Here is a 24065-nt window from a genome sequence, read left to right as displayed (position 1 = left end):
CGAGTATGCAAATGACGCGAATTTGGCGTCATCGGGGATCGAATCGAGTTGAGGAAGAGAGACGGCCGCTGCTGCAGGTTTTAGCTCTCTGTCGCTCTTTCTGTCTGTTTTAAACCGGTGACACCGTCTCAGTCTCAGAAAGTCAGTAAACCTTGTAAATGTGCTTTAATCCAGGCAGTTTCCTTACAGAAGCCATGACGTCACATGGCGCCTAGTGACGTCACCACGACCCAAACGACAAGTGAGAAGATTTCGTCACGTGTTATTAAATACTGAACCTGTATTATTTATATAGTGCAGAAACAGCTGCTGAGAAACAGGAAATGACGCAGCAGCGCCAGGTTCAGTCTTTTTTATTTTTTTTTTAATGTTTTATTTATTATTATTTTTTTTTTACATAAGTTCACTACATAGACTATGAAATAATGGAGTAATTTACACTTTCCAGCAGGTAGTACACTAAAGTGTCCAGTAGGAAGCCGTTTCCGGAGCCTCGCTATTCACGAAGCGCAGTGACGCAGTGACGTACGCAAACGTCGCAACGTCAAAGGAGCGCTTTCATGGAGATGGACGTGGTTGCCATGTTGGGAGATTTCACTCTGGGTTTGGTGGTTGTGATGGGGTTGGAATGTTCCTGGCTGGGTGCATGGTGGTGATTTGGCGGTTTTACAGCCATATAATTCTTTTAAACTGTATTGCTTCATTATACAGTCATTAAAATAAAGAAAAAGTTCAAATCATTCATCCACACCCAGATATTTTTAGAAACACCGAGTGACATAATGCTGATTTGTCATTGCTGTGGTATGTATGAGATATCACACCTAACCTGTTTTGTTGTTGTTGTTGTTGTTGTTGTTGTTGTTTTTAATTTACAACTTGACAACAGCTAGTCTGAAGGCTTCTTCAATAAGTTTTTCATCTCATAAATGAGTGTACAAGGGCAGAGGAGTTGGGGAGGTTTCCATGCTTATTTACATCATCAGGTTTTCATCAGGCTCATTATCTCCTGCCACTTTTACTGAAAAAAAAAGAGAGAGATCAAATAAAACATTACGAATCTTCGCTTCTTCGTGTCGTTGCAATCATCTTGTTTTAAAAAAGAAAAGAAAAAAAATCCTTTTAGAATGATTATATAATATATATATATATATATATATATATATATATATATATATATATATATATATATATATATAATATAATGGTCCAGCAATTCTTTCAAGTTCTTTAATAAATAAATAAATAAATAAAGCCACAAATATCAATTAGTTTCAGCAAAATTAAAGGAACATAGTCCTTCTTTCTAAGTGATGAAATGATCCTGAGTGATGCATGATTTTTCTGAAATACCTTTTTAAAAAAAAAAAAAATTGCAGATATGAAAAATCAACAAATAAAAAAAATATAGATTTTTTTACATCAAAATTTCCAAATAATTTTTTTTATTCTCGAGAGTCTCGAATAAAAATGTTGAAGGAGTTTTTTTTTTTTTTTTTTTTTTTTGAGAGAGAGAGAATTTGAGACAATGACTATATGACCAGAAGTCCAGAAGTTTGTGGACACATACCTGACCAGCAGCACAGGCGTGATTTGGAAAGATCTGGCAACCCAGAAAGCACATAGCAATGTACTAGATAGTATGTAAGAAAAAGACAAATAAGAAGAAGAAGGAATACTGTCTGGGCACAGGGTTTTCGACCTAGCTGTTGATGTGACAGTGTGTGTGTGTGTGAGACAGTGTGTGTGTGTGTGTGTGTGTGTGTAGTATGACATGTAGCCCAGTGTTACGCAAAGTGCGCTGAGGGCGCAGTGGGGAATGGAGAGCGGTGCGGGTCTGGAGAGGAGAATCCCAGCAACGCCCGTTTTCACGGAAGCAGAGCGCAGGGAAGGAGGAAGACAGCAGAGTGTGTGTGTGTGTGTGTGTGTGTGTGTGTGCTGAGAGCTGAGCTGCTCCACTCTCTTGTCATTAACGTGGAGGAGAAAAGAAGAAGAAGAAAAAAAAAAAACAAGGAGAAGGAGGAGAAGTCACACCCTGGCTGGAGATTACGCACGGCTCAGCTGCTGTGTGTGTGTGAGAGTGTGTGAGAGTGTGTGAGAGCAGAGGGAGCTTGGCACTGCCCAGACCGACGACGCAAATGCGTAAAGACAGATATGTGGACACCGGAGTCACCTGGAAGAGATGTGAGTGAGTGTGGGAAGAGCTGGACCTGCTCCTGGAGCTCTCTCTGACCCGGCTCAGGGGACACCGGGGACACTGGGGAGACCGGGGACACTGGGGACACTGGGGACGGATAGCAGCAGAAGCCCTGAGACTGAATTTGCTCTGAACCTGTATTTACGGGACTAAGGAGAAGGGACAGGATTTCTAATGTGTATTTACGGGACTAAGGAGAAGGGACAGGATTTCTAACCTGTATTTAAACGGAATGCGGATAGATTAGACTGGTTTGACTTGGACATGTGGTCCTTCTGTGTTTGGAGGGACGTTGGGATTGTAGACTTTGGTTTATTGGACTTGCTTTATTTCTTGTTCAAGAAAGGAGGATAGATTGTAGAGGATGGAAGGAAAGCTGCTTGTCTTTATTGTCTAGGTATTAGCAGGCACACAGAAACTGAATCTTTGTCCTAACTGGTCATATAGACTATTATTATTATTATTATTATTATTATTATTATTTATGAGGAGCTAGAGATTTTCAGTGTCAGGACATAACAGCAGACAGGGACAGCTTTGCTGTTTTAGTCCATTTATCCCACCGTTTCTCGCTGGTAGAGACATCTGGGTGGCGATCTGCGGAGGATGGGAGAGAGAACAGAAGCAAAGAAGAAGACGACGGTCTCGGGAAGACGCCGTCCTAAAACAGGTGAGAGACTTGTTGTTAGAGGCGTCCTCAGCATGGATCAGCATGGATCAGCATGGATAATCACAAGTGTCATGGGCTGTTCACACGTATTCCAGGCTGTGTGAAACATCCAGCTCTTCTCATTGGTCATTCTGTTAGTTCGTGCGTGTGTGTGCGTGTGTGTGTGTGTGTGTGTGTGTGTGTGTGAGCGAGAGAGAGGGAGCGAGAGAGAGAGGCAGTGGAGCGCATACTAATGTCCTCAGATCCCTCACCATTTATCAGCAAGCGTCCATTTCTGTATCGTCTCAAATGCTGATTTTATTAGCAGTAGGTTGCATATGCATGTGTGTTTCTGCAAGTGCAGTGCAATCACGCACGATGTGCTAATCGCGAGCATCAGGCATGCTGATACACACACACACACACACACACACACACACAGATAGACAAAATGCTGGGGAAAGGAAACGATGCTATCATACGGATATACAAAAGCTTTCATGTAGACGCATTAATGGCCGGGTTGTGGTTCGGATATTGAATGGGTTTAATGGAAGCGGTGGACGCTCTCCCCCCCAAGGGGCCGTGGAAGTGCATTTGTGTTCATATCAAATGAGAATTGATAGAACGGGATATTTTTGTGTGACTCTAAGGATGAATTTGGAGCAGGCGTGCACAGATGATCCCTTCTTCCCTTCTGCACAGTGTTCTCGTGAGCAGCAAGGTAAAAAATATATATAATAATAATAATGTCCTATTTGAAAAAGCAGCGTGCTTAGGTTAGAGAAATTTGACAGAGCACTGGTCCTTCTCAGAGAAGACAATCCCATAATGCTGTTCATCCGTGAACGAGTCCAAAACATTACAGACGGTACTATCTCTCTTTTTGAGGAATAAGTTTTGTAGTAATCTTGTTTCAATACAACTGTAAGAGCAGATGTGCAGGTCTAGTGTTGTTGCATGGAAAAATGTAAACATGATGTGCAGGTGAATCTCGGGACTTAATCTGCTGGCCGTTTCTGTATCTAGATCACGATCAAGAAGGTAAATAAGTTCCTTGTGGTGTATAAACCGATATCTTTTCTTCACATCTGCAGCAAAATGAGCAACACTGTTGGCCAGTAGTGACACTAAACGTAGCAAAGCTGTTTCCCAATTTTAAAAAGTGTCCCATTATTGATATAATACCAAATATCAGAGCTCTGAATATTGTCCGATACTTAGTGTCCAAGCAAACTCTGCCAGGTTTTGTTAGCAAGTTATGTAAAACACAACTAGGTGTGATGGTGGTGGTGTGTTTTAAAACATGTCCTAGATCTGTGTGCAGGATCTGTACCATCCCACGCTTCCCACAGATGAGAAAATCTGCTACCAAGTGATTTGCGATTTGTATTTTATATACACAAATAGACACATTTGTCTTAGTGTCCTAATTAGTAATTATTAATGCTAACATAGCTAATCCATGCTATGCTACACCTAAACATCACTCTAACGTTAACCTCAGTAAATGGGGACCATAGACGTTATAATCACTTTAGACATCACCTCCATAAATGTTATAATAGCTATAGACATTATCGCTATAGACATTATGATTGCAGTAGACATCACCACAGACATCGTCATCACCACAGACATTATAATCACTGTAGACATTATCATTGTTATAGACATCATCACCATGGACATAATCATCGCTATATACATTATGTTTGTTATGGACATTATCACCACCATAGATGTTACAAACTTTATAGACATTACCATTGCTATATACATTGTTTGTTATAGACATTATCACCATAGACATTGTCAGCATCGTAGACATTATAATCATTATAGACATTATCATTATTTGTTATAGACATTATCACCGTAGACATTATCACGACCATAAATGTTATAAACTCTACAGACATTATCATTGTTATAGACATTATGTTTGTTATGGACATTATCACCATAGAGATTATCATTATAATGTCTTTGTTATAGACATTATCATCACCATAAATGTTATAAATTCTATAGACATTATCTTTGTTATAAACATCATCACCACAGACATTATCATCACTGTAGACATTGTCATCGATATATACATTATCATTGCCATAGACATTATAATTGTTACAGACATTATAATCATCATGGACATTATCGTCGCTGTAGACGTTATCATTGTTATAGATGATGAAATTGCTATAGGCATTATCACCACCATATACATTATAACTGCCATAGACATTGTCATTGCTATAGACGTTATCAGGAGAGGATAAAGACTGCAGCTATATAATATTGCCCCCCAGGCATTTGGTTATTTTCCACAGTCTGTATTATTGTCTATAATTAGCTCATTATACCACTGAGTTACATTACCTTAGCCCAGTTTTTAGCCTAGTTTAGCCTGGCAAGCATATTGGAGCTTTGACTTTGCCAGGTGAGCTAGCAAATGAATGTATTATTTGTCCTCCCTGTGTACATATAAATGCTAATAAAGCCTTCTGCTTCTCTCTAATTATTAATTTCTGGATTGTGAATTGATTGAAGGCTTTAATAGTATGCCACATGTTTAGGTGGGTGTTAAATAACACTGATTAATTGGCTTTGCGTTAACAACTCTCGCTCTCTCTCTCTCACACACACACACACACAGACACATTTGTTATGTAAAGTATATTTTGTAATAGTGTTTGGAGTTGATGTTTAGCCACTTTTGTTTCATTTCGTGTCTTATGGAGGTGATGGAAGTGGCTTTGTCCTTGACAAACTGACAAAGTCTTATATTTTCCTTAAAAAAAAAAAGCTAATGGTACCATTGCCAGTTTCCAGTTTAAACCTGTTGTTAAGTACAGTAATGTAGATAAAGTCATATTCTCAAGCTTTAGTGTGTTTGCTTGGCTCCCAGCAGGTAAACAGACTCGTCCTATATGTCCACAGAGACGTGGCTCCTGCCTCGGCCCACAGCCACTGGGTTTATTTGATGACTGGGCGTCGAGAGTCTGGGTAAACATCTCTGTGCAGATAATTCAGACAAAAACTGGAACTGAAAAATGAATGTAATGTATAATAAGAAAGATGTATTCATAGAAACTTCCTCCTGTTCTTGCACAATCATTATTTACTGCGTTTACATGCTTACGGGCATAACAACATGACTCATTGATTATTAGACCTGATGACTGTCTAGTAGTAGTAAATGAAGGTGACTAGACTAATTGTTCAGACACTCATCACTTATCTGAGGATCCGTTTCCCCCAAAATATAGTCAATCAACCAGGACAATGGTCTGAAATGAGCTGCTCAGGTTGAGCGATGGGAAAATTTGAATTGGAAAACGGATTACATGAGCACGAAGGAATAACACCTGGAGGGGAAAAGCGAGGATACACAACAATTTTCTTTAACAACAGGTAACTAGTTATGTTTAAAGCTGTAACCTGAAGTTTTCTGCCATGGGAATGTCTTCAGCACAGAGGACTTTGGTCTTCAAGAGATAAAAAACGAGGGAGCTGGTGAAGGAACGGTTGTTTATAACGGCTATGACGTAAATAACTTACTTGTTTTATGGAGCGTTCAACCGTAAATGTAACTATAAAGGAATAAAAAGTACGTTATTCGTGTCTTTAATTAATAAAAACAAACGTTGAAGAGAACATTTCAGGATCTGCTCTTAAAGGAAAGAGAGTGAAGGAGTCTGATATTATACTTAGGAAGGAAAATGATTCATGGTTGATGGCTCTTTAATGGAAACGTGCTGTTACAGAAAACTTCGCAAACGTTTTTAGCACGTTCTCGTTTTACGTCTTGCGTTGCGCTTGTAAACTCGGTGGAAACTTGGCTGTTGTTGTGCACAATAGTGTTTTATTCTCATAATGCTTCTGGAATACTGAGGAAACGCTCGGCATTTATTTATATCCTCAGAGTCACCAACACTTGGGCTGCATCCCAGGCTGCACTGAATAGTTTGCCAGTACACCACTGGTGTGTTTACTAGGTCGTGATTAGTCTTTACTATAACGCTAGGGTGTGATTAGTCTTTACTATAACGCTAGGGTGTGATTAATCTTTACTATAACACTAGGTAGTGATTAATCTTTACTATAACACTAGGTAGTGATTAATCTTTACTATAACGCTAGGTAGTGATTAGTCTTTACTATAACGCTAGGTAGTGATTAATCTTTACTATAACGCTAGGTAGTGATTAATCTTTACTATAACACTAGGGTGTGATTAATCTTTACTATAACGCTAGGTTGTGCTTAGTGTTTACTATAACGCTAGTTTGTGCTTCGTCTTTACTATAATGCTAGTTTGTGATTAGTCTTTACTATAATGCTAGTTTGTGATTAGTCTTTACTATAATGCTAGTTTGTGATTAGTCTTTACTATAACGCTAGATTGTGCTTAGTGTTTACTATAATGCTAGTTTGTGATTAGTCTTTACTATAACGCTAGTTTGTGCTTAGTCTTTACTATAATGCTAGATTGTGCTTAGTGTTTACTATAATGCTAGTTTGTGATTAGTCTTTACTATAATGCTAGTTTGTGATTAGTCTTTACTATAACGCTAGTTTGTGCTTCGTCTTTACTATAATGCTAGATTGTGCTTAGTGTTTACTATAATGCTAGTTTGTGATTAGTCTTTACTATAACGCTAGTTTGTGCTTCGTCTTTACTATAATGCTAGATTGTGCTTAGTGTTTACTATAATGCTAGTTTGTGATTAGTCTTTACTATAACCCTAGTTTGTGATTAGTCTTTACATGCGCATACATTGTTGTGAAGGAGACTTGACCAATGTTTAGGATTTTCTAACTTTCTAACAGATATCGTGTAAGAACAGAAAGTTCAGTGATGATAAAGAGGATGTGTGTGTTGCTTTGCTGCTAGGCAACTGTGTGGCAACAGGAAGACGTGTGTTCAAGTGAGCGTGCACACACTTTGGGTGGAAACGAAACACACGGCGAAGTAATTTCTGTCCTGGAAGCATGGTTATTATTATCATTATTATTATTATTATTATTACTATTATTATTAGCAACTTTGTGACAATTGAACTGGACATAGAAAGAATGAGCATGCATCATAGATTCTTGACACATACACACACACACACTTATCACATCACATGAGCGGTTCAAGAGCCAGTCTATACTATAATCACGTCCTCATCACACTCATCTGTTTGTTTTCATCAGCTGGTTAAATGTAACGGCTCAAAAACAATACCATGCATTATATTATATCGTATTAATGCGTTATCGTTTCTATAGTAACAGCTCATTCCCAGTTGATCTTTGACAAAGAAGTGCGTCTCCTTGTTGATACGGTGGAGGTTTCTGTAAGGAGATGTTTATTTCACGTTCGTGGAAGGAGTCTCCAGTGTCAGCACTTTGTAACAGTCAGTAGGTTTTTGTGCGTTGCTGTTTCTCGGTAACGGGACATTTGTTTTTTGTCTTCCGCTACTATGTTTGTTAATAAATTTGACATATTTGGTTTTTTTAAAGATATTGTATAAGCAGATATAACATTTTAAACATCTTATATATTCAATGCTTTGGAAATAGCTCTCTCTCTCTCTCTCTCTCTCTCTCTCTCTTGTCCTCTAGTCATGCCCTATTTATTTTTTAGCATCCTTTGTCAGCACGCCGCGTTCCTTCATGCTCCTCCTTCTCCCAGTCCCACAATGCACAGCTCCCTTTCACTTGTCCTTTCTTCAACCTCTTTTCTTTGCCCCAAAGTCGTGACACTCGTTTACCTTTTGATTAACCATCTTTCCATCCATCATTGGCATCATCTCTTTATCGGTTCAGGAATCATCTTTTTGTCTAAAGCGCGAGTCGATGAGGAAAGATGGTGCTTGAAGAAATGATTCGTTAGTCGTTTTATATATATATGTATGTGTATATATATATATATAGAGAGAGAGAGAGAGAGATTTTCTCATGGTCTTTGTCACTTCTTCCTCCTCCTTTGCTTCTTGTATCTCTCCTCGTGTGCAGCTGCTCCTCCTCCTGCACTTTTATCTCACACATCCAGATTCAGTCTCTGGCACCGAACTGGCATCATCTCCTTTTTTTAGAATGAGGACTGTGTGCCACTCACACCCACTCCGCTCTCCCTCCACCGTTCCTCTCGTCGTTCGCTCAAACTCTCTATCTCCCTCTTGCTTCTAACACTCTCTCTTTATCTTTGTTTCTTCTTCATGTTTTTCTCGCTTCACTCACTGTCTTTCACTCCCACCACCACCCACTCGGTCCTTTTCACCTCTTTTAGCTGTGTGTGTGTGTGTGTGTGTGTGTGTGTGTGCGCATATGCATCTGTGTGTGGTTGCATGTGCATGTGTATATATGTGTGTGCTTGTGTGTGTATCAGCATGTGTGTGCGTGTGTGTGCATTCCTGTGGAATAGATGCACATACACACACTCTATTAATGTATGAGTGTCAAAATATGCTGTATACCTTCCTCACACACACACACACACACACACACACACACACACTGCAGATGAATGCAATGCAAAGCCTCTTGACCACATTACCTGCTGCTGTGGAGCAAGTGTCCTACTTTTGACACCAAAAGTAAGCATTAGTGATTAGCTCACTTCCTGTTTCTTTACACTCTGGATGAATCCTGGGTAAAGCATTGACGTATCATGACTCACCGATGCGAAGGTGGACACTGAGCTGCATATAATTTATATAACATTATAATCTATGATATATTTAATGTAGTGTGTGCTTGCGTTTTTTCGTAAACTAAAATGTAGATAAAAGGCTATTTTCCAAAAAAAAAAGCTATCTATCCTTAGGTTATTTACATTTTTATGCTTAAAATCCAGCTAACTATCTAATGTTAGAAGGATCTTTGCTTTTTTGTGGAAAAAAAGAACGAAAAATGGAACCAAGATCAGATCTTTGACTAGAACCCCAGTTATAGCTGAAGAGACGCATGATGCCGCCACCACCATGCTTCAATAAAACAGGATATAATGTACTGAGAATGCTGCAGTAACGGAACATGAAAGAAGGACACTGTCAATTGTTTCCCTCTCTTTTTTTCTCCACAAGAAGATTAAAAGATATTGGGGAAGCTATTAGTTTAAAATGATATTCTAAAAAATATATAGATTTTAGGCAAATGCAATGAAACACGCACACGTCCAGCAGTGCTACATTTAAAAAGAATCCCATTATGCCAGCTATGTTTATATATGGTTTTATAAGGATGGAGATCGCTCTCTCTCTCTCTCTCCTCACACTCTTTCTCACTTTCTCTCTCTCTCTCTCTCTCTCTCTCTCTCTCTTTCTCCCCCCTTCCTGATTTACGTTACCCAATATGCTTTGCCTTGTGTGACATTTTATTTCTCCCTCGTGGCTCCTTCTGTGTGATGGACCAATGAACCCGTCCCCTTCGGAGAGATCAATGTTCTATCGCTTCTTCGGAGCAATAGAGGAAGTGCTGATTGGCTGGCGATGCCGAGGACTGGTGTTTTTTTATTGATGGTGTACCGGCTTGATTGCTGCAGACTGAGGAAGTAGGATACATATGGGTTTATACATGAGTGGACAAATCATAAATGCATTAGCTAACTCACCGGGAAAGTAAGAGCTCTAATGTGTTTGTCCAGTATCGTTTTTTTTTTATTTATAATTGCCCAGAAACCTAACATAACCGTAATAAAGTATGGCGAGCTAGTTCGCTAGATAAGTGCATTAATTGAGCGATATGATATGATCGTCGAAAGGCGGGTTTGGCGTTGAGATTTGGATTTCCAGTGACTCAGGACGCCACTGAGGTACATTAAACTGTCTGTCATGTTTGAGACGACTTTATGACATGGAGCATTATCATGCTGGAAGTAGTCATTATATATCAAAAGGTAAATTGCCATTTTGTATGCCGAGTAAACATTCCCCGCACCATTACGCAACCCCCACCAGCCTGAACCATTGATACAAGGCAGCATGGGTCCTTGCAGTTGGTGCAAAATTCCGACCCTGCGTGGGATCAGCACTGGGATTTGCTGTTCTTATTGTTATTATTATTATTATTATTATTGTGTTTGTATTGATTCTTTATATCCGAATACAGTCTTTAGGAAACTTTACTGATTCATACTGAATGCTTTGCCGTTTTTCAGTTGCGTGCCTCAGATTGCGTGTTCTGTTCAGACTCAGTATCAACGTCTCGGGTGATCAGATCTCAAGTGGACATCGGTGTCTGATAGCTGTTCACACCTGGTATTTTCACGTGTCTGGAATGCGTCTTCAGTGATCGCATTTCGTCACTAGCAGGGTTGCCAAATCTGCTGAAAGAACCCATGTCACTTCAAATCAAGACCAAAATAATATCCAAATATACAAAGAAATACAAAGAAGACCTCCTTGCTGATGTCCTGATTTACATTAAGCTCCGCCCACACTGACCAGCCCCAGTCCAGCTGTGTTTCTGCACGGTTCCTGTCTCTTCCTCTTCCTCGCTCTGAAACAGAGCCGTCTCATCACTCTCTCTGCCGGTAAATAAAGGTTAATGATACGCTCTTTGTATCAGCGTGAGCAGTGGAGTGGACCTGTTGTGACAAAAAGTTTACGCTGCTTCAGGATGTGTGGTGACAGAAAAATGGCCGACGTGCAGAGCCACATCCAGAGCGCTCGCCTGCCTGCTTTTTTTATTTTCCAGGATGAGTTCCAGTTTAAAAAAAAAAACAACAGAAAAAACAAATCAGCAATTACAACGCATGTGTTAAGTGTGTTAAGTGTGTGTGTGTGTGTGTGTTGCATTGAGGTGTGTGTATTGATTCATCTCATCACACTCAATGCTACAGAACCAGTTGACCGATTACAGGGTGCGGTAACCATGGCAACCGGACAGGAGCCTCATTTTCATTGACGGTGACAAACCAATGTTGGGCTAATGAACACACTCTGTCTCCGTCTCTCTTTCTCTCTCTCTCTCTCTCTCTCTCTCTCTCTCTCTCTTCTGTTTTTTAGCATTGCTCTTGCTCTCTATTTCTGTCTCTATCTGTTGTTTTTCTTTCTCTCTCCCCTCTTTCTCTGTCTCGTTCTCTATCGTTTGTCTGTTTGCTGTTTTCCTCGGTCTCAGTACCATCTGCTCTCCATGTGTTTACTGTTTGCTGATTTCACTCTCTTGTAAATTGGTGCATCTTATCCTCTTTCCTCCTTCACTCTTTCTCTCCTATATATTTTTTCGTGGCCGATACGTACAGCCTGGTCTTTATGATGTAGTATTGATTAGGGGTGGGATGCTGTACCAGGAATTTCTCACTCATGATTCCATGATTCATTTTTCCGGTTTCCTGTTCCCCAAAACATTCCAGCAGGTGGGTTGGCTACGCGTGGTAAATGTGTGTGTGAACTGGCATCCCATCCAGCCATCCAGGGTGTGTTTCTGCCTCGCACCCAATGATCCCGGGATAGACTCCGGATCCACCATGACCCTGGCCCAGGATACAGCGCTTACTGAAGACATATATATATATATATTTATAATTCATCACTTAAATCCTGAGCAACTCATAACTGCTATTTAGTATAAAACTTTAATCATGTTAGAGTGCCACGAGTGCAGTGCGTCCTCCAAAATGTCAAATATTAACAGCTGGTTACAAAATTCATCCTGGAAATTTCTGTTTGTTTTGCCGATAAGCTGGAAATTGATTTTGATAACCGTGTTGTCTGTGTAACGCGTCACGCGCAGGCTGCAGCTGTGACTCACTCGCCCTGTTCGTTTACTGCATACGTTTTAGCCAAACTAGTCTTTTCTTTAAAAAAAATGTAGCTAGCTACATGTTACATGCTACTACAAAAAGTAGCTAACACATCTAACAAGATTGTTATCGTTATCATCATCATCATCGGGTTTGCTCCATTATTCTTGGTTAAGTTTGTTTCTGGAAATATCAAACTGGATCCACTTTACAGTGTTTTGATATAATATTATTTAATATTCTGTAATTAATTAATTACATAAGTGTGTGCACGCTTTTGTGTGTGTGTGTGTGTGTGTGTGTGTGTGTGGGGCGTAAGTACCTGAAGTGTGTTAAGAAGAAAAATAACGTTACTGGTGTTTGGGTGATGGGTACAGGGTTGTAGCTCTCCGCTTGTGTATGTAAACAGGATGTTTATTTGTACTGTCATTAACTTCAGTGTGTGTGTGTGTGTGTGTGTGTGTGTGTGTGTTTCAGGGCAGTGATGCCGGGCATGGTGATGTTTCGGCGGCGCTGGTCAGTTGGCAGTGATGACCTGGTGCTGCCCGCTCTCTTCCTCTTCATACTGCACTGCATATGGTAAGTGTGGTATGTCTGTGTGTGTGTGTGTGTGTGTGTGTGTGTGTGTGTGTGTGTGTGTAAGTGTGTGTGTTCACCTAGCGTCATTTTAAACTGAAGTATAATTTACAACAAAAATATACACGTGAAACAGGAAACAGTTGATTTTTTTCAAATGACCTGCCTTATTTAGTTTTTTCAGACTGTACAAAAGGAAATAGTGTTTTTAAGACGATAAAAAAAACGAAAAAAAAGGCGACTAATATGATGATGATCATAATAAAGGTAATTATTATTAATTCCTGTTGTTGTTGTTGTTGTTGTTGTTGTGGTCTGTTCCTAGGCTGGTGGTGCTCTCTGTGGTACTGTTCGGCCTCCCGTACGGCTCAGATCAGTCATGCTCCGTCACGCTGGTGGACCACGGCCGCGGCTACATGGGCATCCTGATCAGCTGCCTGATCTGTGAGAGCGCCATCATGTGGCTGAGCATGAGAGGCAGCATCCTGTACACGCAGCCCCGAGAGGCCGTGCAGTACGTGCTCTATATACGGCTCGGTGAGGAAGGAAAACACACACACACACACACACTCCTAATTCTCATTTTCAACCCTGCTGTTGTGTTTGGCTGACCCATTTCTAATGAGTTCTCTTACACCATACTGAAATACTCCTCAATAAATGCATAAATAGTGTACTATTCTCTATAATTTACTAAAACAGCAACGTTCATGTATCTTTCGCCGTCTTATATATCCCATAATCCTTTGCCACAGCTTCGAGACCTGTCTAAATCCCTGACACAGCGCAGACTTTTTGTCTTAAATCTATCAATTGTGTTCAAAAATAAAAACTGATACCATGAAGGTGTAAAATATTTAATGTTGATGACCAGTATTGTAGAAAATATAAAAAAATTATTTGTTATTTATTAAAATAAATAATCCACAGATGAGTTTAAGTCATTGCAGTTTGATTCTGTGTTTGATGCACCAGGGTTGCCAGGTTTCAGCAAAATCTACAGTTCAACTATACCTCTACAAACTACATACAAAAAAATACCTGAAGCTAGCCCGAAACATTTAGTGCATCAGAAATACTGGAAAAGGGAGACGCATTTTTCTTGTTTGTCCGAGTCTTTCACTGTGGTGTGCGCGCATTTCTAATGTGCAGACATTATCCACTCCATAATCCCTCCCCATCTTTACAATATATCTGACTGTAGAAATGGCTCTTACACATGTTGTCTGCACTCACCCTTTGCATTTGTTTGTGGTACTATTTTAGATATAATTCTGATCGTTTTTTAAATTTAAAACAAGATCTTGGTGCCTACGGAGTGTTAAAACGCAAACCTTGTCATTAACCGTCCTGTCTGTTGTTCCTCCTCCAATGAAAATGTTCGTAGAGTGAGCATTGGGGCAGCGTGATGCCTGTCCCTGTGGGCCTCTTGTTGCAGTTCCCTTTTTCTGGCCACTCTTTGGCGCTAACTCTCTTGTATTTAGAGATCATTATTGAATATGATTGTATACTTCATGTCTGTTTTTGTGTGTGTGTGTGTGTGTGTGTGTCTCCCTCAGCCATCCTGCTGGTAGAGTTGGTGTATGCGGTGGTGGGGATCGCCTGGCTGGTGCAGTACTACCAACCCTGTTCCGACATCACGGCCAAAAACCTCGCCCTTGGTCAGACACACACACACACACACACACACACACTATCCCTCTTTCCCTTTTTTCTTTCTTTCATATTGTTTTTGTGTTGTTTTCTATGGAGTTAATTTCTTTTACTTTTTTTTCTTTCAGCCTTTCCATGATTTTTCATCTTTCATGCTGTTACATTTCTTGATATAGCCTTTCCTGTTTTTCTTCCTTCCATCCAATCAATCAATCAATCAGTCAGTAAATCAATCTAACACCTGTGTGAAGAGGTCATGTCGTGTGTGTGTGTGTGTGTTACAGGTATTGTGGTGTGTAACTGGTTAGTGATCTTCAGTGTGTGTTTCACCATGATGTGCACCTTTGACCCCACGGGAAGAACCTTCGTCAAACTGAAAGCCACACGCCGCCGCCAGCGCAACCTAACAACATACACACTCAGGTACAGCGCACATCACAACATCATACACACTCGGCTACAACACACCACACACACACACACACACAATTAAAATCCACATCGTACACACTTGGCAAAGAAAGGCCACGTTGATTAACGCAGGAGCGTGTTTGTTTCTGTGCAACGCTTTTACTACAAGAGTGTCTGTGGGAGTGGGCGAGATAGGTCAAAATTCCCTCAGGAGTGGGTGGAGGTACGATTTTTTAAAAAATGTGATGTGTTGTCATGCTTGTAAAACACATCACACACACTCAGGTAACTAGTAAAGTACCATTAGCAAGACCGGAAGTCGTCACCTCTTGCCCCTGACTGTGATCCCGTGTGAGTATCCTCCATCTCTTGTCAAAGTTGTCACGAGGATTGATGAGACGCGTCCTGATGGCGTGCCTCGCCAGACAATAACAGACAACAGCGCTCTATAAACAGTGCAAATGCTATATTTTATTGAGACTTGACTGATCTCTAGTGACTGGTGATGGTTTTACCGCTGGGGCAGCTGCTGTCAACATCCCTGCCAGATGCACCAAGTCTGGGGCTACTCCTCGTTTTCTGGCTGCCTTTCTATCTGCACGTCGAGCTCCGTTCCTGGGAATGTATAGGTGGCTTTTCTCATAATTAACTTTCACACCTAGAGCTTCCACGTGTGAGATGAGAAGCGCTGTCTGGCTCCTCACTAAGACCTGGCGGCGTCAGAGGAGAAGCTGACGAATAGCCAGCAGTGCTTCCGGCTGATCCTTTCGCTCCTTCCCGGTCTGTAGTGTTGTTGCCACACACCTCTTGGCAGGGAAGACTTAATTTTTGAAAATTAAAGGTACAGGTGAGCTATGTCGGCCATTACTGTCCCCGTAAAACACTCACACAGTTAGCTCATGAGGCTGAGGGAAGTCACTCCAAACACCCGCGCATGACAACCTAGTTCTCTCCATCATCCACGCTTGGATTATTTCTTGAACAACAAAACGACTTCACAGGGAGTTAGTTAGCTTCATTTACAAGGACCTGAGAGCACTGGGTGTGTAAGGGGCTCTGTGTGTGTGTGTGTGTGTGTGTGTTTTCTTAAGATGTTGGTGGCATCAATTTCATGTGAATCTGATGCTTAATTAATATTCAAATACATTCGATTACAAATATAACTGAAATATAAAAGCTTGAAGGGATAAAACCTTTCCTTTCCTTTCCTTAACTCTTCTTATCTTTCCTTTCCTTTCCTTTCCTTTGTCCCTCTCAGACACAGATTAGAGGAGGGTCAAGCCAGCAGCTGGAGTAGGAGACTCAGGTTCTTTATGTGCTGCACCAGAGCTAAAGACACACAATCTGTAAGCACACACACACACACACACACACTTGTATATCCACACTAATAGTTTTACTGAGACTGCATAAACAGAAGGTCAGCTGTATAAATGCTGCTGAGTGTTTAATCTGGTTTCGTCTGTCTTCACCAACAGCACTTGGTAAGACGATATTGTTAGTGAAAGTAATACAGTTGTTTTATAAAGTAGTGTTGAATGTTTAAGTATGTTGTGCTTTCTCAGGACGCCTACTCGGAAGTGGCGAGCCTCTTTGCCGAGTTCTTCAGGGATCTGGACATCGTACCCAGTGACATCATCGCTGGCCTGGTGCTGCTCCGGCAGCGACAGAGAGCTAAGAGATCCGCCATCTTGGACCAGGTATGAACCAGCGCCAACAAAGTCCACGAGATCCATGAGAAGCGAAGTTCAGTTCTATTTAATATGTGTGTGTGTTTCTGTCCCTCAGCCAAACAATGACATTTTAGCCTTCCTGTCTGGGATGCCGGTAACACGTAGTACCCGCTATCTGGATCTCAAAAACTCGGTGAGAACATGAATGTGTGTGTATGAAAATCTGTCCCTGTTGTGAAATGTGTGTACGTCTGTGTAATTGCTCTCTCTATGCATCACTGTCACGCAGACGGAGATGGCCATGTATAAGGAGGTGTGTTATTACATGCTGTTTGCCATGGCGGCGTACGGCTGGCCCATGTACCTGCTCAGGAATGCCACCTGTGGCGTCTGCAGGCTGCTCAGCTCCTGCACGTAAGAAGTTGCCATCAAATGACCAGAAATCGATGTAGCGGGGGAAGTATTTTTGAGGGGCGGAGCAGAGAAGAGGGCTAAAACGCTAGTCAGTCAAACTACAAGTTAGTTAGTCCACTCACTAGCTAACAGCACATTAATAACGGAAAGGTAGCGTCACTGGAGGAGAAACTCAGAATATCCTGGTTTTTTTTTTCTTTTTTAACGTAAATTAATGAGAAATTAGAAATTTTGAAGGGTGCCAATATTTAAAAAATTAAGGCAAACCTCATTTAAATCAATAGCGTATGTCTTATTTTAGGTCTTGTGAAAAAGTCCGTTTTGCATTCTGGATTTTCGAGATTAGTAAAACAGTGTAAGGGCAGAGTTTTCCATTAGAGACTCATGACGACAATCAAGACGACAGCGGAAAGTAAGAAAAACGGAACTCGTCAGTGGGATTAATGTTAAATTTTTACGGAAATCTGATGGACAGGGATGTTCTGACTCTGATCTGGATGTCAGTCCACCTTGGCGTTGATTATTTTCCTATCACAGCACAACACAACACTTCCTTCGGTGCAAGAAATATCGCTTTGGTTTTAGTCAGTTATGTTACACATGCGTATGTTACTGACATAATGAAATGTTTAAATGTTACAGTCTATGTTCCTTTTATTATAAATCTGGAATTCTCTCTCTCTCTCTCTCTCTCTCTCTCTCTCTCTCTCTCTCTCTCTCGTTAGCTGTACGTCCGGCTCCAGGTCCCGTCTCTCTCAGTCTGTAACAGTAGAGGAGGACAACTGTTGCGGCTGTAACGTCCTTGCAATCCGGCGCCAGTTTTTGGACCGGGACCTTAAACAGGTTCAGATCGTCTACACGTCCTGCCATGATGCGGTAAGAGAATGCAAACACAAACACGCACGGACACACGAAGCCGTATTGCGTCCGGTTTCTCGTTTTTGGCTTCGGAGGAGTGCTCAGGAGCGCCCTCTAGCGGCAGTTACTGCACTCCGCAGCGATCTCTCTTCCTGTTGTGGAACTGCGAAGAGCGACGCTGATCATATAACGTGATTGTTATTATAGGTCTACGAGACGCCTTTCTATGTAGCAGTAGATCACGGCAAGAAGAAAGTTGTCATCAGCATCCGAGGAACGCTGTCGCCTAAAGTGAGCCCACACGCACACACACACACACACACACACACACATTTTAATAATGACCCTACTGCTGTTACGTTGAATTTTTCTGTTTGTTTTTCCTCCTTTCTCTCTCTCTCAGGATGCTCTGACTGATCTCACTGGAGATTCGGAGCGGTTGCCTGTGGAGGAACATCACGGTGTCTGGCTTGGGCATAAGGTACACACACACAAACACACACACAAACACACACAAACACACACAAACATGCAAGATTTCCAGTAACACCCAAAGATGTCCGTTCAGCTTCCCAAAAGCGATCTGTTGATCTCTCTCTCTCTCTCTCTCTCTCTCTCTCTCTCTCTCTCTCTGTAGGGAATGGTTTACTCAGCAGAATACATTAAGAAGAAACTGGAACAGGAGATGATTCTGTCTCAAGCTTTTGGAAGAGATTTGGTACGTCCTTTGATATTCCTTCCATAAGACACTTTTGGGGTTTGGATTAAAAAGAGAAACACAATTAGACTCCACCCTGAAACACATTAAATATGTTTATAACAAACTAATTGCAGTGTGCGGGAAAAAAAAAAAAACTTCCTCACCGTTTTCCATTGAAAGTTGTTCAGATGAAGAGGTGAGACCCAGAGACAGGAACCGAGACAGACTGAAGGACTGAAAAGAACTAAAGCGCAGCCGCATCTCTCGCATCTAAGTAGAGCTAAATCGGCATTGTGGGTAATGAAGGAAATTGTTAACCACGGTGAATCATGTAGGAACGTTAACTCAGATGCCACACCATGCAATTCATAATTCAGACTAGATACTTTTTCCTTAATAAATGTGGCCACTTTAATAGAAACAGGCTATTTGATTGACATAAAATAATTAAGTGTGCGCTTGCCTTTAAAGGATTTTATTTCCATTCAAATGTCTGTTTTCTCGCTCCCTCCAACTGCAGGGTGGTCTAATCACTTTTTCTTTTTTTTTTTTTTTTTAAATGGCCAGATATTATCTCTTATCTTGTGAACCATCTTGTTATCTTGTTGTTTAGTCGTCTCTTTTCACGTCTCTAGAGAATTTGAACACTTCCAACACTCGGGATCTAGTGGATGCTTTGGAAGAGTGTCTGTGCTGGTCTTCACTGGGAGTGTGTTTTTAGAAGAAGAAGAAAAAAAAAAAAGAAAGCTAATCAGGATGCAATAGACACTACCCATAATGCATTGTGCATTAGCAGTCTCAGGGAACGCACAAAATTAAAACAGCCTCGTGATGCTTTCTCATGTTTTTTTCTTTCTCAGAGTAAAGGAACCATGCACTACGGCCTGGTGATCGTGGGTCACTCTCTAGGCGCCGGCACTGCTGCCATCCTGTCCTTCCTGCTCCGTCCGCAGTATCCCACGCTGCGCTGCTACGCTTACTCTCCGCCTGGAGGCCTGCTCAGGTCAGGGGAAAAAAAAATTGTTTTTGGCGTCAGATTATTCGCCGTTAGCACATTTTTTTAAAAGTGGATTATTTTGCTCTGAAGGGACACGATGTTCCGAGCTCAAACACTGTAGATCAGTGTCAGGTGATTAGCAAAATATCCGATATAATAAATCAGTTATAGTTTGTGTAACGGAATCTACGTGTGTCTCTTTCGCAGCGAGGATGCGATGGAGTACTCGAAAGAGTTTGTCACCTCAGTGGTGTTGGGGAAAGATCTCGTCCCCAGGTGAGTCCTGCACAATGCTGGCTTGTATGTGTGTGTCTGTGTGTGTGTGTTATAGTCGTGTGCCTGCGCGCGTGTGTGTGTGTCTGTGTGTTATAGTCGTGTGCCTGCGCGCGCGTGTGTGTGTCTGTGTGTGTGTGTTATTGTCTTGTGCCTGCGCGCGCGTGTGTGTGTCTGTGTGTTATAGTCGTGTGCCTGCGCGCGCGTGTGTGTGTGTCTGTGTGTTATAGTCGTGTGCCTGCGCGCGCGTGTGTGTCTGTGTGTTATAGTCGTGTGCCTGCGCGCGCGCGTGTGTGTGTCTGTGTGTTATAGTCGTGTGCCTGCGCGCGCGTGTGTGTGTCTGTGTGTTATAGTCGTGTGCCTGCGCGCGCGTGTGTGTCTGTGTGTGTCTGTGTGTTATAGTCGTGTGCCTGCGCGCGTGTGTGTGTCTGTGTGTTATTGTCTTGTGCGCGCGTGTGTGTGTGTGTGTGTGTCTGTGTGTTATTGTCTTGTGCCTGCGCGTGTGTGTGTGTCTGTGTGTCTGTGTGTTATAGTCTTGTGCCTGCGTGCGTGTGTGTGTGTGTGTCTGTGTCTGTGTGTTATTGTCTTGTGCCTGCGCGTGTGTGTGTCTGTGTGTCTGTGTGTCTGTGTGTTATAGTCTTGTGCCTGCGCGCGTGTGTGTGTGTGTGTCTGTGTGTTATAGTCTTGTGCCTGCGCGCGTGTGTGTGTGTGTGTGTCTGTGTGTTATTGTCTTGTGCCTGCGCGTGTGTGTGTGTGTGTGTGTGGCATGCCGCGCTAAGCATTTGTGATTTGTGCGTTCTCAGGATCGGCCTCTCTCAGCTGGAGGGATTCCGTCGGCACCTGCTGGAAGTCCTGCAGAAAAGCGATAAGCCAAAGGTTATTACACTCATACACACACACACTCATATACACACACACACTCATATACACACACACACACACTCATATACACGCACACTCATATACACACACACACACTCATATACACACACACTCATATACACACACACACACTCATATACACACACACTCATATACACACACACACACTCATATACACACACACTCATATACACACACACTCATATACACACACACTCATATACACACACACTCATATACACACACACATTCTTACACATCTCAGGCAACAAGCTCCGCCCCCTCCCCAGTCAATTATATGATGTACAAGCACTTACTGTATCAGTGTAGATGTCATGTTTATGAAAATTAATTGAGTAACCAAACTTTAAATTCATTTTTGGCTGATTTTCTGATAACCCTAGCGACACAACAAAGAATAAATCAGCAGTCTCAGCCTGGTTTTTTTTTTGCCAGTACGACTTAATTCTAAACCGTACGGCTTGTTGGAGAGCGACGCCCACTTACGTACGCCCGCTTAGGCTTTAATAAACTCTCTCTCTTTCTTTCTCTGTTAGTGGAGGATCATCATAGGAGGCACTAAGTGTATCCCTAAGACAGAGCTGCCTTTAGAGGACGATCCTCCCTCTCAGGGCGTGACTCCGTCCACCTCCCGGCTGTGTCTCCACCCCAGTGACCTGAGCATCGCCCTTTCCGCGTCCACGCCGCTCTACCTGCCCGGACGCATCATCCACGTCGTGCACAACCATCCACCTGAAACCTGGTAACTGCCATTTATTTATTTATTTTATTTTTTATTTTTATTTATTTCTATAAATAAAATATATTTATTCAATTCTTCAATAAAATACATATTTTATTCATTTAAAAAATATTAAAATATGAATTAAAGTTAAAATGAATTATAATTTAAATTATAATTATAATTTTAAATAATTATTTGATTTTCTTCCTGTCATTTTTTTTGTATTGTCCTCACACGCTTTACTAAAGGAGGTCGTAGTGTTAAATAATGAAGTCTTTAGTAATAAATATGAAATATGATTTTTAGACCTAATGAAATGAAACAAGCTCCTGATAGCACGTTCTGACTGTAAGGGATGGAGGGAATCAATATTCTCTCTCTCTCTCTCTCTCTCTCTCTCTCTCTCTCTCTCTCTCTGTAGCTGTGGTCAGGAGGAGCCCACCTACTCGGCTCTTTGGGGTGACAACAAAGCCTTTGATGAGGTTATCATCTCCCCAGCCATGCTGAATGAGCACATGCCGCACGTGGTGTTGGATGGCCTCAATAAGGTGTGTGTGTGTGTGTGTGTGTGTGTGTGCTCGCAATTTTTTGTCTGTCACCCTGCTACTGGTTACTGTTGCTGTTCTCCTTTGGTGTGTCTGAATAACCTGAAGCTCTCAAAGCCGCTCCCCACACACACACACACACACACACACACACACACACACACACTCAGCAGATCTACGATTCATTGTATTCAGATAGAATCCAGACTGTGCAGTTACACAAAAGTATTGCACAAATAATCCATGAAGTGTGTTATTTTCATATGACAGTGAGTCCCTGTGTGTTACTATAGAAACAACAACTGCATTAATATAAACCTGTCGTTCATGTTACAGCCGGAGCTACTGTACAGAAATACTGCTCACCTTCTGACCAATCAGATTCGAGATTTCAACCACACTGTGGTGTAACTGTAAATAATCCATCAAACTGATTTTTTTTTCTTTTTTAAATATTGAGATTTAATGAGCTTGACTCCAGAGGTCACTGCACATGGAATCTAAGGAAAGGAGGCGTGGCCTCTCTGTGAGTAATGTAAGGAAAGGAGGCGTGGCCTCTCTGTGAGTAATGTAAGGAACGGAGGCGTGGCCTCTCTGTGAGTAATGTAAGGAAAGGAGGCGTGGCCTCTCTGTGAGTAATGTAAGGAAAGGAGGCGTGGCCTCTCTGTGAGTAATGTAAGGAAAGGAGGCGTGGCCTCTCTGTGAGTAATGTAAGGAACGGAGGCGTGGCCTCTCTGTGAGTAATGTAAGGAACGGAGGCGTGGCCTCTCTGTGAGTAATGTAAGGAAAGGAGGCGTGGCCTCTCTGTGAGTAATGTAAGGAAAGGAGGCGTGGCCTCTCTGTGAGTAATGTAAGGAACGGAGGCGTGGCCTCTCTGTGAGTAATGTAAGGAACGGAGGCGTGGCCTCTCTGTGAGTAATGTAAGGAAAGGAGGCGTGGCCTCTCTGTGAGTAATGTAAGGAACGGAGGCGTGGCCTCTCTGTGAGTAATGTAAGGAAAGGAGGCGTGGCCTCTCTGTGAGTAATGTAAGGAACGGAGGCGTGGCCTCTCTGTGAGTAATGTAAGGAAAGGAGGCGTGGCCTCTCTGTGAGTAATGTAAGGAAAGGAGGCGTGGCCTCTCTGTGAGTAATGTAAGGAAAGGAGGCGTGGCCTCTCTGTGAGTAATGTAAGGAACGGAGGCGTGGCCTCTCTGTGAGTAATGTAAGGAAAGGAGGCGTGGCCTCTCTGTGAGTAATGTAAGGAAAGGAGGCGTGGCCTCTCTGTGATCCAGTCTAAGGAACGGAGGCGTGGCCTCTCTGTGAGTAATGTAAGGAAAGGAGGCGTGGCCTCTCTGTGAGTAATGTAAGGAACGGAGGCGTGGCCTCTCTGTGAGTAATGTAAGGAACGGAGGCGTGGCCTCTCTGTGAGTAATCTAAGGAACGGAGGCGTGGCCTCTCTGTGAGTAATGTAAGGAAAGGAGGCGTGGCCTGTCTGTGAGTAATGTAAGGAAAGGAGGCGTGGCCTGTCTGTGAGTAATGTAAGGAAAGGAGGCGTGGCCTGTCTGTGAGTGCACTCAGTTATCTGAGACAGAGGAACGGTGAATGCTCGGTGTGTATACGTGTTTATTTTGTTTCCTCGTGTTGGTTTAAACTGAGTATCGGAGCACTTTGAGTAAACACTTTGCTATGCAGCTCCAGGTTACACAATCACGACATCTTTGTACAGTATGATTTTAAATGAAGTGCACGGTGTATAGAAGGTGTGGCTT

The 24065-nt window shown here is 42.0% G+C and overlaps 1 protein-coding gene across 6 annotated transcripts in view; it reads left to right on the top strand.

Moving 5' to 3' along the window:
* Positions 1–1684: 1684 nt before the first annotated feature.
* dagla (diacylglycerol lipase, alpha) overlaps positions 1685–24065 on the top strand; it is a 34149-nt gene continuing 11768 nt past the window's right edge. The window contains exons 1-19 of one of the 6 annotated variants that reach the window (XM_034308611.2): positions 1685–2184; positions 2777–2867; positions 13069–13170; positions 13493–13704; positions 14727–14828; positions 15105–15243; positions 16490–16577; positions 16797–16931; positions 17020–17097; positions 17194–17318; positions 18044–18194; positions 18384–18467; positions 18580–18657; positions 18814–18894; positions 19737–19879; positions 20081–20149; positions 20950–21022; positions 21586–21791; positions 22195–22321. In XM_034308611.2, coding sequence (XP_034164502.1) covers positions 13076–13170; positions 13493–13704; positions 14727–14828; positions 15105–15243; positions 16490–16577; positions 16797–16931; positions 17020–17097; positions 17194–17318; positions 18044–18194; positions 18384–18467; positions 18580–18657; positions 18814–18894; positions 19737–19879; positions 20081–20149; positions 20950–21022; positions 21586–21791; positions 22195–22321 — 1986 coding nt within the window. In that variant the 5' untranslated portion in view covers positions 1685–2184; positions 2777–2867; positions 13069–13075. Of the gene's footprint in view, positions 2868–2911; positions 3571–3630; positions 6267–9621; positions 12762–13068; positions 13171–13492; positions 13705–14726; positions 14829–15104; positions 15244–16489; positions 16578–16796; positions 16932–17019; positions 17098–17193; positions 17319–18043; positions 18195–18383; positions 18468–18579; positions 18658–18813; positions 18895–19736; positions 19880–20080; positions 20150–20949; positions 21023–21585; positions 21792–22194; positions 22322–24065 lie in introns of those variants that run through there. The other 5 variants (XM_034308612.2, XM_053238361.1, XM_053238363.1 and 2 more) reach the window with 5 other exon arrangements.

Source organism: Pangasianodon hypophthalmus, chromosome 11 (assembly GCF_027358585.1).
Source record: "Pangasianodon hypophthalmus isolate fPanHyp1 chromosome 11, fPanHyp1.pri, whole genome shotgun sequence".
Lineage (NCBI taxonomy): Eukaryota > Metazoa > Chordata > Actinopteri > Siluriformes > Pangasiidae > Pangasianodon > Pangasianodon hypophthalmus.
This window is presented reverse-complemented; position numbering and strand designations above follow the sequence as displayed.